The following is a 17,071-nucleotide window of genomic DNA, read 5'->3' as shown; positions in this document are numbered from 1 at the left end:
AAGAAACCAGACCTTGGATACAATGCAACACCACAAAAACAGTAACGCATGTCCTCTAATACAGTGCAAAATATAAAGACAGTAGATGTAAATTTGAAAAAACTGATACATAACAACCACCACTTTACAAATTAACAAATAAAAAATAAAACAAATAATGAGAAATAAAAAAATACCATTTTATCCCAGGACAAGCAGGCAGCATATTCTTTACGCATGGGTGACGTCACCGACGGAGCCCACGGTACGGACCTTTTTACTAGAAAGTTCTAGTTGGCCGCACCGCGCGTGCGCGAGTGCCTTCCCGCCCGACGGAGGAGAGCGTGGTCCCCAGTTTCTTCGTTTCCGCGGAGCGAAGAAGACGTGCGTTTTTCAACTCCGATTGAAAACCTCTTTTTGCCTTCCCGCTCGCGTTCTTTTTTCGTTTATTTACCTTCGGGTTGCTTTTTTATTTCATTTCCAAAAAAAAAAAAAAAAATATTTTCTTTTTGTTTCGTTTTTTGTCTTTGCCCCGGCGGGGCCTGTTGTCACGATCCAGGCCTCGGGGTTTGATTTTGCGGAGGCCGTGTTTCCATTCATGCCCCCGCAGCCCGGTTTTAAGAAGTGCCAGCGGTGTGCACGCCCGATCTCCCTCACTGACCCACACAATTGGTGTTTACAGTGTTTGGGACCGGAGCATCGGGCGGACTCGTGCACCCGCTGTGCCACTCTTAAAAAACGCACTTTGAAGAATCGCCAAATCCAGCAAAGTCTGCTGTTCGGCACCGGCCCGACTATGGACTCGACTTCTTCAACTGCGGCACCATCGAAGTCAGCACCGACCACCTCGACACCGCCCGACATCACATCGGCGCCACCGGCGCCAGGTAAGCCGGCTAAGAAGCCTTCCACCCTTGAGCGCCCTCCCACCTCGGTGGCGACACCGGCTCTTTCGGCTCCACGCCGAACTAAAAAGCGCTCCGCTCCGATATCGGTGAGTGCCTCGTCATCGGCCTCCTCATCGCCGGAGCGTAGAGCGGCACCCATGGAACCAAAGCAGAAAAAAGTGGTTCCGGTGCCACCCCTGGATGACCGCATTGCGGCCATCCTCCAGGATAAGTTGCAGGAACAACTCCAAACGCAACTTAAACAGCTCTTGCCCTCTATCCTGGCACCGCTGCTTTCGGTACCAGACCGGCCCGAGCCCCACACCGTCCAACCGGTATCCACGCCATCGGTACCTATGGACCCATCCATGCCCATTCTCTCGGCACCGCATATCCATGCCCATGCCGAGGCCGTCGCTCTGACGACATCCGATCCTCCTCGGGACCGAGCGGAACACCGGTCTTCCCGCGAACCTGACCGGCACCGTTCTTCCCGGGACCGAGACAGACACAGGTCTTCATCCCCCGGTACCGTCTCGATACGCTCAGGCAAGTCTCGGTCTAAAGCTCATCATACCGAGCCTTCCACTCCAGTCTCTCGGCACGCACACACCGATGTCAGAGACCCGGACCTCTGGGAGGAATCTCCCCTCGGTACCGAGGAGGATGCATCGTCGTCGGACGAAGAGCCCTCGGCCCCCGATACCACATCTAAACCTGAGCAATCTTCCTTTTCGAAATTCCTCAGGGAGTTATCGGGGGCCTTATCTTTGCCTCTGGAATCTGATTCCAAGAAATCATAAGCTTTCCTGGAGGCATTAGATTTCGATCAACCCCCTAAGGAGTTCCTGAAGTTACCCGTGCATGACATCCTACGGGAAACTTTTTATAAAAATTGGGAAAATCCATTAACTGTCCCTGGGGCACCCCGTAAACTGGATAGCCTTTACAGGGTTATTCCAATCCCGGGATTTGATAAACCCCAGCTGCCCCATGAATCTCTCCTGGTTGAGTCCACTTTAAAAAAGACTCAAGGCTCCAGTGTCTATGCCTCTACCCCTCCTGGCAGGGAGGGCAAAACTATGGACAAGTTTGGCAAGCGGCTCTACCAGAATGCCATGCTTGCCAACAGGGCAAACAATTACTCTTTCCACTTTTCATTCTACCTGAAACATCTGGTAATGCAACTCTCCGCCATGCAAAAGTACATGCCGGAGCACAAGGTCCCACTATTCCAGCAGCACATCTCCAGCCTGCTTCAACTTAGAAAATTTATGGTACGCTCCATCTATGACTCCTTTGAGCTCACCTCTCGTGCATCTGCCATCGCTGTGGCCATGCGCCGCCTGGCCTGGCTCAGGGTCTCTGATCTGGATGTCAACCATCAGGACCGACTAGCCAACGCCCCATGTATGGGAGACGAATTGTTCGGAGAGTCTCTGGATACCACCACACAAAAACTCTCCGCCCATGAGACCAGATGGGATACTCTCATTAAACCAAAGAAGAAGGCCCCTCCTGCTCGGCCTTACAAACCACAGTCTTCTTACCAGCGCAGGTTCTCCGCTAGGCCGCTTAACCCGCCTTCACAGCAACCTAGGCGGGCTCGCCAACAACACCACAACCAGGCTCGTGCACAGTCTAATCAACCTGCCAAGCCTCTTCCTCCTGCCAAACCTTCTCAGCCCTTTTGACTCCTCTCTCCAGGGCTTAGCCAGTCTTCCACCCTCATTGCCTCTCCCTCAACCAATCGGGGGCAGGCTCCACATTTTTCTCAGCCGTTGGGAGGTCATCACATCGGACCAGTGGGTCCTCAACATCATCCGCCACGGCTACTCTCTCAACTTCCAGACTCTTCCACCAGACAATCCTCCCGTAGAGTCTGCTTCTCTTTCAACTCAAACCCCCCTCCTCCTGAGGGAGGTCCAATCCCTCCTTCTCCTCAATGCCATCGAAGAAGTACCTCTGGAACAAAGGGGCCGGGGATTCTACTCCCGTTACTTTCTGGTTCCAAAAAAGACAGGAGACCTACGTCCCATTCTCGATCTCAGGGACCTCAACAAATGTCTTGTCAAGGAGAAGTTCAGAATGCTCTCCCTTGCCACGCTTTACCCTCATCTCTCTCAGAACGACTGGCTATGTTCCCTGGACCTCAAAGAGGCCTACACTCACATACCAATCAATCCAGCTTCACGTCGCTACCTAAGATTCCAGGTGCACCATCGCCATTATCAGTACAAAGTGCTACCTTTTGGCCTCGCTTCATCACCCAGGGTGTTCACCAAATGCCTCATTGTGGCGGCGGCCTTCCTCAGGTCTCACAACCTCCAAGTGTTTCCCTACTTGGACGATTGGTTGGTGAAAGCACCTACGTCTCCGCTTGTGCTACAAGCCACTCATCAGACCATCTCTCTCCTCCACCTCCTGGGGTTCGAGATCAACTACCCCAAGTCGCTTCTGCTTCCCACGCAGCGCCTTCAGTTCATTGGAGCAGTTCTCGACACCACACTAATGAGGGCGTTTCTCCCCTCCGACCGTCAGCGGAACCTGCTCCGCCTGTGTCGTCAGGTGCTCCTTCATCACTCCATTTCTGCCAGACAGATGATGGTCCTCCTGGGCCACATGGCCTCGACGGTGCATGTGCTTCCCCTGGCACGACTCCACCTCAGGACACCTCAATGGACTCTGGCCAACCAATGGTCGCAGACCTCGAACCTTCTTTCTCATCCCATCTCTGTGACATCGTCTCTTCAGCAATCTCTACAATGGTGGTTGAACTCCTCAAATCTTTCCAGGGGCCTTCTTTTTCATCTGCCCCCGCATTCCATGACCATCACCACGGATGCCTCCCCTTATGCATGGGGAGCTCACCTGGGAGACCTACGCACCCAAGGTCTTTGGACCCCGCAGGAGCGTCTTCATCACATCAATTTCCTGGAACTACGAGCCATGTTCTATGCTCTGAAGGCCTTCCAGCACCTTCTTTGCCCTCAGGTTCTGCTCCTGTGCACAGACAACCAAGTTGCCATGTACTACATCAACAAACAGGGCGGCACCGGATCTCGCCTCCTTTGTCAGGAGGCTCTTCGCATTTGGACCTGGGCCACGGCCCGCAGTCTCTTCCTCAAGGCTGTCTACATCCAGGGCGAACAGAACTCCCTGGCCGACAATCTCAGCCGCATCCTTCAACCTCACGAGTGGACTTTGGACCCTCCCACGCTCCACTCCATCTTTACTCGCTGGGGCACTCCGCAGGTGGACCTATTTGCAGCTCCTCACAACCATCAGCTGCCCCAGTTCTGCTCCAGACTCTTCTCTCCTCATCGTCTGGCCCCGGATGCATTCCTTCTCGACTGGACGGATCGGTTCCTCTATGCCTTTCCTCCTCTACCTCTGATGTTGCGGACTTTATCCAAACTCCGCAGGGACGGAGCCACCATGATCCTCATAGCTCCCCGGTGGCCTCGTCAACACTGGTTCTCCCTCCTGCTTCAGCTCAGCTCCAGGGATCCCATTCCTCTGCCTGTGTTTCCTACTCTACTTACACAGCAACATCAGTCTCTACTACATCCCAATCTGTCTTCGCTCCACCTGACAGCTTGGTTTCTCTCGGGCTGACCTCTTCAGGAAATCTGTCTCAGCCTGTCCGTCTCATTTTGGACGCCTCCAGGAAACCGACCACCCTCCAATGTTACCATCAGAAGTGGACCAGGTTCTCCTCTTGGTGCCTCCGTCATCATCACAATCCCACCTCTTTAGCGGTGGAAACTGTTCTGGACTACTTGCTCTCCCTGTCCAACGCAGGCCTCAAGTCTACCTCTATCAGAGTCCATCTCAGTGCCATCACGGCTTTTCATGAACCTGTCTTAGGAAAACCTCTCACGGCTCACCCTCTGGTTTCCCGATTCATGAGGGGCCTCTTCAACATCAAACCACCTCTGAAGCCTCCTCCGGTCGTCTGGGACCTGAATGTGGTTTTATCTGCCCTCATGAAACCTCCCTTTGAGCCGCTTGCCACAACTTCGCTCAAATTTCTGACATGGAAGGTTCTTTTCCTCATTGCCATCACCTCTGCCAGGAGGGTTAGTGAGCTTCATGCACTGGTTGCCGATCCACCGTTCACTATTTTTCACCATGACAAGGTGGTTCTGCGCACCCATCCAAAGTTCCTTCCAAAGGTGGTCTCAGCTTTTCACCTCAACCAGTCCATTGTGTTGCCTGTTTTCTTTCCGAAACCTCATTCACATCCCGGAGAACAGGCATTGCACAGTCTTGACTGCAAGCGTGCCCTGGCTTACTATCTTGATCGTACAAGGGCTCACCGCTTGTCCCCTCAGCTCTTCCTGACCTTCGACCCAAATCGTTTGGGTCGACCGGTCTCTAAACGGACGCTATCCAACTGGCTTGCAGCTTGCATCGCGTTCTGTTACGCTCGGGCCGGTCTGTCACTAGACGGCGCTGTCACGGCCCACAGGGTAAGAGCTATGGCCGCTTCTGTTGCTTTCCTCCGTTCCACACCCATTGAGGAAATCTGCAAGGCGGCCACCTGGTCCTCAGTTCACACATTCACTACTCACTACTGTCTGGATGCTTTCTCCAGACGGGATGGGCACTTCGGCCAATCTGTACTTCAGAATTTATTTTCCTAATGGCCAACCATCCCTCCTCCCTCTTTGTTAGCTTGGAGGTCACCCATGCGTAAAGAATATGCTGCCTGCTTGTCCTGGGATAAAGCACAGTTACTTACCGTAACAGGTGTTATCCAGGGACAGCAGGCAGATATTCTTACGTCCCACCCTCCTCCCCGGGTTGGCTTCTTAGCTGGCTTATACTAACTGGGGACCACGCTCTCCTCCGTCGGGCGGGAAGGCACTCGCGCACGCGCGGTGCGGCCAACTAGAACTTTCTAGTAAAAAGGTCCGTACCGTGGGCTCCGTCGGTGACGTCACCCATGCGTAAAGAATATCTGCCTGCTGTCCCTGGATAACACCTGTTACGGTAAGTAACTGTGCTTTATTGGACTAATCCCCGTAAGCTCGGTTCCCATCCCTGCAAACCACCTGATTCCATCCACACAAGCCTTGAATTGTTTTATATTGAACTTATTACAGTGGTGCCTCACACAACGAACTTAATTGGTTCCAGGAGCAAGTTTGTTATGCGAAACGTTCGTTATGTGAAACGCGTTTTCCCATAAGAATACATGTAAAAAAAAATAATTCGTTCTGCAGCATAAAATATGCTAAGATGACATAAAAAAAGATAAATTTTTGGTTATTATTTTTATTTAGATACATCTAAAAACATAATTGTTTTTTAAAACAACACACATTTTTTAAATTTAAAGACAGACTAAGTAGAGTCTAATTTTACAGTGAGAGAGGGCAGAGTCTCAGCGGCAAAAACTGGGACTTAACTGTTCATTTTTTTTTTTTTTTCTACCGTGTTTCCCCGATGATAAGGCAGGGCCATCAAATAAGACAGCCCCCCCTTTTTAGAAAAAAATGTAAAATAAGGCACCCCCCCGCAAATAAGCCACCCACCGATACCTGCGCTTACCCGAATCGGGTGGTACGGTGGGTGACTCCGTGTGGTCCCTGGCACCCCCGACCCGATCGGGGCAAGAGGGAGCTCAAGCCCTCTTGCCCCCCCGACTCCCCGACACGATCGGGGCAAGAGGGAGCCCAAGCCCTCTTGCCCCCCGACTCCCCGACACGATCGGGGCAAGAGGGAGCCCAAGCCCTCTTGCCCCCCCCGACTCCCCGACACGATCGGGGCAAGAGGGAGCCCAAGCCCTCTTGCCCCCCGACTCCCCGACACGATCGGGGCAAGAGGGAGCCCAAGCCCTCTTGCCCCCCCGACTCCCCGACACGATCGGGGCAAGAGGGAGCCCAAGCCCTCTTGCCCTCCCGACTCCCCGACACGATCGGGGCAAGGGGGAGCCCAAGCCCTCTTGCCCCGCCGATTCCCCAACTCCCCGACAATATCGGGCCAGGAGGGAGCCCAAGTCCTCCTGGCCACGGCGACCCCCTAACCCCACCCTGCACTACATTACGGGCAGGAGGGATCCCAGGCCCTCCTGCCCTCGACGCAAACCCCCCCTCCCCCCAACGACCGCCCCCCCCAAGAACCTCCGACCGCCCCCCCAGCCGACCCGCGACCCCCCTGGCCGACCCCCACGACCCCCCCAACCCCCTTCCCCGTACCTTTCTGTAGTTGGCCGGACAGACGGGAGCCAAACCCGCCTGTCCGGCAGGCAGCCAACGACGGAATGAGGCCGGATTGGCCCATCCGTCCCAAAGCTCCGCCTACTGGTGGGGCCTAAGGCGCCTGGGCCAATCAGAATAGGCCCGGGAGCCTTAGGTCCCTCCTGGGGGCAGGGCCTGAGGCACATGGTCGGGTTGGGCCCATGTGCCTCAGGCCCCGCCCCCAGGAGGGACCTAAGGCTCCCGGGCCTATTCTGATTGGCCCAGGCGCCTTAGGCCCCACCAGTAGGCGGAGCTTTGGGACGGATGGGCCAATCCGGCCTCATTCCGTCGTTGGCTGCCTGCCGGACAGGCGGGTTTGGCTCCCGTCTGTCCGGCCAACTACAGAAAGGTACGGGGAAGGGGGTTGGGGGTGTCGTGGGGGTCGGCCAGGGGGGTAGCGGGTCGGCTGAGGGGCGGTCGGAGGTTCTTGGGGGGGGCGGTCGTTGGGGGGGGAGGGGGGGTTTGCGTCGAGGGCAGGAGGGCCTGGGATCCCTCCTGCCCGTAATGTAGTGCAGGGTGGGGTTAGGGGGTCGCCGTGGCCAGGAGGACTTGGGCTCCCTCCTGGCCCGATCGTGTCGGGGAGTCGGGGGGGCAAGAGGGCTTGGGCTCCCTCTTGCCCCGATCGTGTCGGGGAGTCGGGGGGGCAAGAGGGCTTGAGCTCCCTCTTGCCCCGATCGTGTCGGGGAGTCGGGGGGGCAAGAGGGCTTGGGCTCCCTCTTGCCCCGATCGTGTCGGGGGGGGGCAAGAGGGCTTGAGCTCCCTCTTGCCCCGATCGTGTCGGGGAGTCGGGGGGGCAAGAGGGCTTGGGCTCCCTCTTGCCCCGATCGTGTCGGGGAGTCGGGGGGGCAAGAGGGCTTGGGCTCCCTCTTGCCCCGATCGTGTCGGGGAGTCGGGGGGGGCAAGAGGGAGCCAGGCGGAGAGAGGGCAGTTAAGCGCAGTGCCTGCGCGGAAGGATGCAGCTCGGGCGACTTCGTTGTGTGAAACGAAGTTCGTTGTACGAATCAAGACATAAAGTTCGTTGTGCGCAGCGTTCGCTGTGCGAGGCGTCCGTTATGCGAGGCACCACTGTATATTAAATTTAAAAAGAAACAATATTCTGTACAATTGTCAATTTATAAATCAGCGTCTTCTCCCCACTCTCTCTTCCCCATTTCCCTTCAGCGTCTTCAGCCCACTCTCTCTCCGCTTTCCTTCAGCGCATGCACATAAAAACAAGCAAGTAATTTTATATCATTTTCATTCTATTCATTCATAGAAATTAAAGTCTAAATAATGCCAGTCACATAACAAAACATGATTTTACAAAAATAATTCCCTGCACAGTCAAGCCTGCAAGGATTACTAGATGTCTTTCAGCAGCTCCCCTCCCTCCCCCTTAGCTTTGTGGCCAAGTCAAAATGATCTACCAACAATAAAATTTTAAAAACACAAAGCACACTGTACGCAGAGAAAATGTTAATTATCATTTATATTCCGCGGGTTTTCAAAGAGGTCAAGGCAGATGGCTTTATGCAATGTCACCTCAGTAACAACTATACAAAAATAGACAAATATACCCCCTCCCTTTCTACTAAACCACGATAGTGGTTTTTAGCGCAGGGAGCTGCGCTGAATGCCCCACGCTGCTCTCAACACTCATAGGCTCCCTGCGCTAAAAACCGCTATTGCGATTTAGTAAAAGGGAGCCATAGTGCAAAATATAGACAGCATATATAAATTCTCAAAACGGACACATTTTGATCACTAAATTGAAAATAAAATCATTCTTCCTACCTTTGGTAATTTCATCAGTCTCTGGTTGCACTTTATTCTTCTGACTGTGCATCCAATATTTCTTCCCTTCTTTCAGCCTCCTGTATGCTTCCTCTCCTCCAGACCTCATTCCCTCCCCAAAATTTTTCTTTGTTTCACCCTGCCCCTTCTTTCTTTTTCTCTCTCTCCATACCCCCTTTTTTTCTGTATGTCTGTCTTTCTCTCTCTCTCTCCGTGCCCTATTTCTTTCTTTGTTTCACCCTGCCCCCTTCTTTCTCTCTCCATGCCCTCTTTCGTTCTGTATGTCTGTCTTTCTCTCTCTCTCTCTCTCCGTGCCTCATTTTTCTTTGTTTCACCCTGCCCCCCTTTCTTTCTTTCTGACTCCCTGTCCCCCCTTTCTTTCTTTCTCCCTGCTCTCCCCTCCCCATGCCACCACCATTGGGAAAATGGTGCCACCGCCGCTGGGGAATAGGTTGCCACTGCCACCATCAGGAACAGGCCGGCACTGAGTTCGCTCTGCTTCTCTTCCCCGCGGGGCCGATCAACTCTCACCGCCCGACGTCAATTCTAACGTCGGAGAGGACGCGGGCGGCTAGAGTTGGTCGGCCCCTAAGGGAAAAGCAGGGAGAACTCGGCGCCGGCCTGTTCCCGATGGCGGTGGTGGCACTCAAGTGGCTAAAGAGCCGCAGTTTGCCGGCCTAGGGAGAACACTGGAGGGTAACCAGCTGTGCACCCCCTTGGGGAATAAACCCGGGGTGGACCGCCCCCCCCCCCACCTTGGTATGCCACTGTCTGTACCTCACTCCCTCCCTATGACCAAAAATTCTCTTTTCTTGCATTCCCCGTGTACACAACCATCTCTTTCCCTCCCTTCCTCTCTCCCAAGTCCATGCCTTCTGTGTCCAAAAACGCACTCCCTCCCACACCTCTTTCCCTCCCGTCCTCCATCCTCTCTCCCAAGTTCATGCCTTGTGTCCAAAAATGCACTCCCTCCCCCCTTTTGTGTTCCGCGTTTGCCTCCTAGCCCTCATCTTAGCAACTTTCTCAGCCATCCGGACCGTCCCTCCTCCTCCTCCTCCTCCAGCCTCCGTCGCGCCACCTCATCTGGGGCGCAGCCTTAGCTTCCACTGGGGTGGCGTGACCTGCACCCTCTCTGGCAGAGACCGGGGGCACGACTTGAACTCGCGTCCTGGGACCGGCAGTTTGTGAAATGCCTGGGCTGTATTTATCCCCCGTTTGTTTTTATTGCAACCCACTAGGGCAGAGCTTCTTAAACTCTATGGGGAGGTGGGGGGGTTCTCTACAGCCGGGATATCCACAATGAATAGCTATATAAATCATCTGCATATAAATAATAATTTAATTTTATATACCGCCATACCCAAAAAGTTCTAGGCGGCTCACAACAATCAATTATAATACAAACAATGCAAAACATTGAAAACAACAAGTTATATGCATATAATATAAGAAAACTACATACATGCAATCAAAAGTTATCTTGTACCGATTCGTTGTGGACATCCTAAAGTTTTGACCGGTTAAGGGCAGGATTGGGGAAAAAAAAACAACAACCCATGTATTGCCTTATTTCTGGGTTTGGGTGGAACTCGAACCGTGAGGCTCGTCTTCTGTTCTTACCTGCCCTGCCGCGCACACATAGCCAACCAGAAGTTTTCCCCGACGTCAGCGCTGATATCTGGGAAGACTTCCATTCGGGTCTGTGTGCGCGGCAGGGCAGGTAAGAACAGAAAACGAGCCTCGCGGCTCGAGTTGTATTTAACCCCGTGGGTCCCCCGTCGTCCCCGTTCAGCTCTGTCTTGTGCACCCCCTTGGAGCGTGCACCCGGGGCAGACCTCCCCCCCTAGGTACGCCACTGGTTGTAACTTTAACAACAATGCTACACTCCTGTAAAAGCTCCAATGAAGTCTGTAGATGCTGCACTGTGGGTGCCTCACTTCAAAATGAAGACCTTTTGGTCGGTCATTGCAGCAGTGGCTCTGGGAAAATTTTATCCTCCCTGAACTTGATGGGGACCTATCTTCACATTTCTGTATTCCCAGACCACAGGAAATAGTTGATTCCATGTCCTTAAGAGACATTTCCAGTTTGCCTTCAGGCTGGCAACAGCACCATGCACCTTCACCAAAGTGATGGTTGTAGTTGCAGCACATCTCTGCAAGGTAGAGATCCAGATGCACCCATACCTGAATGACTGGCTGAACAGAGCTCCATCCAAGCTGGAGGGAGAACGCATAGTGAAGCAAGTCGTAGGACTCCTACAGGACCTTTGTTGGATAGTCAAATTCAAAAAGAGTCATCTGGCACTAATTCAATGCCTGGGAATCCTGTTTCAGCATGGCACAAGAGCATATCTTTCTTCCTGAGCCACGCAAAAGAAACTCACGAAGCAGATTACAGACATTCAAGATACTGAAGGGAATAGACTTAGTAGATAAAGACAGATTGTTCACCCTTTCCAAGGTAGGAAGAACGAGAGGGCACTTTCTAAAGTTAAAAGGGGACAGATTCCGTACAAACGTAAGGAAGTTCTTCTTCACCCAGAGTGGTGGAAAACTGGAACACTCTTCCAGAGGCTGTTATAGGGGAAAACACCCTTCAGGGATTCAAGACAAAGTTAGACAAGTTCCTGCTGAACCAAAACATATGCAGGTAGGGCTGGTCTCAGGGCACTGGTCTTTGACCTGGGGGAGCAGATGCTGGGCACGATGGACCATTGGTCTGACCCAGCAGTGGCAACTTCTTATGTTCTTATATGGTAGTGGAGAGGGAATAGATGGACAGATTAAAGGGGATGCAAGGGGGAGGAATGTTGGACATAGTGATGGAGGGAGAGATGTGACATGGTGCTGGAGAGGATTGATAGAAGGAGAAATAGACATGGGGCTGGTGGGCAGTGGTGAAAAATGCTGTAAATTATCCAGGGGATGAGAGAGAGAGAGAGAAATGTTGGGATATGGCAGTAGAGGGGGTGGGAAAGATGCACCTTGTATCTCTCACTCTGTGTGTGTGTGTGTGTGTGTGTGTGTGCAACAAGGGAGGGAATGACAGATGGACATTGAGAGATAAAGGGAGACAAGTTGCCAATAGGGGTGGAGGAGAGAGGACGGAAAGTTGGACTCCTGGAGGGACAGAGAGAGATGTTAGTTGGGGAAGGGAATGAGGTCCGGAGGAGAGGAAGCATGCAGGACGCAGAAAGAAAAATATTGGAAATGCAACCAGAGACTTATGAAATCACCAGACAACAAAGGTAGGAAAAATAATTTTATTTTCAAAGTTAGTGATCAAAATGTGTCAGTTTTGTGAATTTATATATGCTGTCTATATTTTGCTCTATATTTGTCTACTTTTCTATAGTTGTTATTGATTACATATTTTAAAGTCATCTGCCTTGACCTCTTTGAAAACCCTCCAAATATAAATTATAATTAACATTTTCTCTGCATACAGTGTGCTTTGTTTTTTTTTTATTTTTGGTTACCATTATGTATGAATAAGATTATATTGTGTATATGTGAAAAATGAATGAAAAAAATTGCATTACAATTAGTACTATTATTATGGGGATGCAGGGGCAGAGGTTGGGTGGGGGTACTCGGTTGATATTTGTTAGACTTAGGGGGTACTAGGCTTGAAGTAGTTGAGACACTTTGCATTAGTATAACCATGTCGGACAAGTTTCCAAGTTTATTTAATCTTTGGTATACCGTTTATCAAACACATACCTAAACTGTTTACACTTATCAGAATATTGTTAAAATTAGTATTTAAGCCTGTTACATTAACGGGTGCTAGAATAGATGTGTGTGTCTGTCTGTCTTTCTTTCTTTCTATTTATCTCTGCTTGGCCGCTTTCTGTCTGTCTTTCTTTCTTTCTGTTTCTCTTTTCTTGGCTGTCCACCACCACCCCTTCCCTGTTCCCTCTGTCTAGCAATAGGCCTTCTCCATTCCCCCCCTGTCCAACAGCACCTCTTCGCTGCTCCCCCTGTCCAGCAGTAGGCCTCCTTCCTTTTACCTCCCCCCCCTGTCAAGCAGCACCTCTTCCCTGCTCCCCCTGTCCAGCAGCACCCCTTACCTGCTCCCCCTGTCCAGCATTTGGCTTCCTGGTCGTTCGTGTCTGCCCTCCTCTTCAAAAAAACCTACTGAGAATCGCGACTGGCTATAGTGAACCTCGCAGGCGCTATGCACCTCGGTAGCATGTTCCCTCTGACACAATCCGGTGCGTCAGAGGGAACATGCTACTGAGGTGCACAGCGGCCTGCGAGGTTCGCTACAGCCGGCCGCTATCCTCAGTAGGCTTTTTTGAAGAGGAGGGCAGACAGAAGAGCCGCTTCAGTGGACTGGATGGAGGACTGCCGCTCGATGCCTGGAGGAGCTGGAGAATAGGGAGGTCCGCACTTTACAATTTCTCTGCCAGTAGCACGCAAGCGCACTCCTGCCTGCCACGGACATACGGAGGTAGGAGTGCGCATGCGTGATTATTGTTTTATTATTATAGATAGAACATAAACTTAAAAGTGCATGTGTTTCCACTGTGGCCCATGGTAGGCCGAGTCATTTGCAGAGAGGCGAACCACCCGGTGCTTGTGGCTTTGGATTGACTGAGTTGACCATGATAAGCGGATCTAGTTTGTCTCTAAAGAGACAGAAACATCAGGTTGCCAGCATATGTGGAACTTCTCAGTCAGGGACCAGTTCCCATGGAGAATCTGGAATGCTTTGGGCTTGCAGCATGGCTTTTGCGCATGCCGCCTTAACGCATAAAGGATACTCGGAAGTAATTATCTCAGTTCATAGTCAAAACCGCCGAAGACAAAGGCGCGCGCCTACAACTGAGCACAAGACGGAAGCAAGCGCCGAAGAAAAAGAGTGTTTTTAGGGGCTCCGACGGGGGTTTTTTGTTAGGGAACCCCCTCAGTTTACTTAATACAGATCGCGGCGGCGTTGTGGGGGGCTTGGGGGGTTGTAACCTCCCTCATTATATTGGAAACTTAACTGTTTCCCTGTTTTTTAGGGAAAAAGTGAAGTTTTCAGTAAAATGTGGGGGGTTACAACCCCCCACAACGCCCTCACAATGCAGCGCGATCTGTATAAAGTAAAGTGGGGGGGGGGTTCCTCCCCACATACCCCGTCGGAGCCCTTTAAAACAGTCATTTTCTTCGGCGCGCACCTCCACACTGCACTCAAGTTGTCTGCGCGCGCCTTTGTCCCGGCGTGCTTTTGACCTGACACCAATTATCTCTACTCAGAGCTAAAAAGCCTACGACAGTTGTGGCCTATGCAAAGGCCTGGAAATTCTTTCAACACTGGTGTGCCAAAGATAATGTGGAACCCTTTAAAGCTCCAATTTTGGTCGTCTTAGCTTTCCTGCAGGCTGGTGTAGAAAAGGGTCTGGCAGTGGGATCACTTAAATTCTAAGTGGCAGGTCTCTTGTGCTTCAAAGCCTGAGTAAGAAAAGATTCTTTGGCTTCGCACCCTGATGTGACCAGATTTTTGAAGGGAGCATTCAGGCTGTGCTCGCCCGTGTGGCAACCTTTCCCATCATGGAACCTTAACATCATGCTGAAGGGACTTAGGCTTTGTAAGAGCCTCTTCAACAGGCATCACTGATGGATGTCATAGTAAAGACTGTTTCTAGTGGCGATCATTTCTGTGAGAAGGGTCTTGCAGTTACAAGCACTCATGTAGAGAATTGTTTCTCAGAATAATAGAAGCGGAGTCCCTGCCGAAGGTTGTTTCAGCCTTCCATGTCAACCAAGAGGTTCGTTCACCTGTGTTTCAGACTATGAGATTGACGAAGCAAGATAAGCTATTGCAGGTACTAGTGGTCAGAAGAGTTTTTCTCCACTATTTAGAAAAGACTAATGACTTTAGTCTCAGACCATCTTTTTGTTCTGACCAGAAAGACCAGCCTTTAAGGCATCTATTTCTAGATGGATCTATAAGGCGATTTTGTCAACGTACATTGGCTGTGGTAAACAGCCACTGGTCTTGCTGACAGCACACTCTACCAGAGGTGTGGTCTCTTCATGGGCAGAGCCTCAGGCTGCTGCTCAACTTGTTATATTGCTAGAGACAAGACTGACAGGATGTAGGGAAGGGCTCTAGATATATGCTCAGTAAGCCAAAAGCTTACTGTAGCTAGGGGAGAGCACCAATACATAGGCTCAGTCAGAGGACTTCAACAACAAGTGTGGCTGCATTCCCCTGCTGTCTACGGAGAACACCTGTTACAGGTAAGCAACTTTGTTTTTTGTTCATGTGTTCCCCTTACAGTGTTATGCTGTACATATAACTTCCCTAGGCAGATTCTGAAATGGGAAGCTTTCCTGTAGTCAGATTTCAGTTTGGTGTCAGGGCTTCTCCCACTCCCTATGGATGCCAAAGTGCATGAGTCTACACTACTAGAGCCTTTTGGACTGCCTACTAACTATATTTTTAGTAATATATTGATGAATCTATATTTCTACAGGAGCCTGTTTGCAAAGAACTTGCCAACTGTGGGTTGCATCCACTAACTTTGGATCAGCTTATTCTGCCACCACTGCTGGGAAAATCTTCACTACGACACTTAGAAATGAATAATTACAACTATACATGGAAGTCCTGATTGTATCTGCCTCATATTTCATGAAAGAAGACTTGCAGTTATTTTTTCTTATTTGAAATGGACATAACATATTGACAACTAATGTTCTTGCATGAGCAAGAAGCACTGTGTACTTGTTTAATGGAACAGAAAGAAGTGCTAAGTTTGTATTATGAGCACTTAAACAAGTATCTTCAATATGAACTTTTTTGGCAAAGCTACTGCCGAGTTTTAATACGGAGAAGTTGCCTCTCCTGTATATCAGTGATGCATTTGCATGCTTTTAAGAATCATGATCTCTTCCTTCATTTGTCTTAAGTAGAGTGTGTGCAACTGCTGCAGTCTCTACCTGGACTTACAAAACAAGTGACTAAGGATTCTGAAACCTGCTCTTGCAACTACCTATTATAAGGTTTAGCAGTGGTTCCTTATGTATGTTAATTATCCAAAACCCATCTGCTTTGCTATACTTTTAATCTATATTTATGTTCTTTGTAATTTTTTTTACTTAAAGAGTTGGTTTGTGACTGTGAAGTAGTATAATAACAGGCACAGTCTCTTAGTACATACTACCAACAGCCGGGAAAGAGTGAAAAAAAGGGGAGCTGTGCTTCTGTTGTTTAGCAAACCTGAAAAGGAAGGGGGCACTGATAACAAACCTTGCTTGATGTGCTGCTTTGGCTGATATCCACCCTGCTTTCAAACAGTATATTATACTGAATTTCCTTCTCTGTATGTTGTCTGTACACTGCCAGCTTGTTTTTATGAATTAAATTTTTAATATTTTCTAATCCAGTGCAAGACTTATCCAGGATAAATTTCATTATCCACTAAGCAGGCACCTAGTACACACTCCTTCTGCAATGGCTCCTGTGCACCAACTCCTCCTATTTCTAATACTGACTTTTCCTAATCTCTTTCACCCTGAACCACTTAACCCATCACCACCATGTCACTCATTTTTTTTATTTCACCACCTCACCTTCCCTTTTGTCCTCTTCCCTCTTAGCCCTAAAGCTTCCCTCTCATTCAGTCAACCCCCTCTACCAATATGCGTCTCAACCACAGTGTAGCTCCCTCCCCCCCATGCCATTCCTATATTCATCTGTATTCTCTAATTCCTTCTCTTGCTTTCTGCTGGGGACATCAATCCCAATTCTCCCAATCAGCCCTCACCCTACTCATGCAGGTTACACCACAATGTAACCAATCTTATTTCTGTTCCTCTCCTCTGCCTTTCTCATGCATTCTATGGAATGCCCACTCTGTCTCCAACAAGCTTATCTTCATCCATGACCTCTTTATCTCTTGAATTCTCCACCTCCTGGATCTGTCCTGGACTGCTTCAGCTGCTGCCCTGTGTCATAGAGGCTACCTTTTCTCACATGCACCTCGCCCAGTTGGTCGTGGACGTAGTGTTGGGCTGTTACTCTCGCCATCTTGTAGATACCAACCCCTTCTTCCACCTCAATCTCACTGCTCTCCATCCTTTGAAGTCCACTCCATCCATCTATTCGCTCCTCTACCAGTAGCAGTCATTTACTGAACCCCTGACAAGTCCCTCTCTTCCTTCCTCCCTGACTTTGTCTCCTGGC

General features: G+C 50.5%; 1 protein-coding gene across 2 annotated transcripts in view; it reads left to right on the top strand.

The window, feature by feature from the left end:
- Window positions 1-16,271, top strand: part of DONSON (DNA replication fork stabilization factor DONSON) — a 71,843-nt gene extending 55,572 nt beyond the window's left edge. For both annotated transcript variants that reach the window (XM_033947393.1, XM_033947392.1), the window contains exon 9: window positions 15,360-16,271. In XM_033947393.1, coding sequence (XP_033803284.1) covers window positions 15,360-15,497 — 138 coding nt within the window. In that variant the 3' untranslated portion in view covers window positions 15,498-16,271. The remainder of the gene's footprint in view (window positions 1-15,359) is intronic.
- The last annotated feature ends 800 nt before the right edge of the window (window positions 16,272-17,071 follow it).

Source organism: Geotrypetes seraphini, chromosome 6, assembly GCF_902459505.1.
Source record: "Geotrypetes seraphini chromosome 6, aGeoSer1.1, whole genome shotgun sequence".
Lineage (NCBI taxonomy): Eukaryota > Metazoa > Chordata > Amphibia > Gymnophiona > Dermophiidae > Geotrypetes > Geotrypetes seraphini.
The sequence above is the reverse complement of the archived record's forward strand: the minus strand, read 5'-3'. Positions and strand labels throughout refer to the sequence as shown.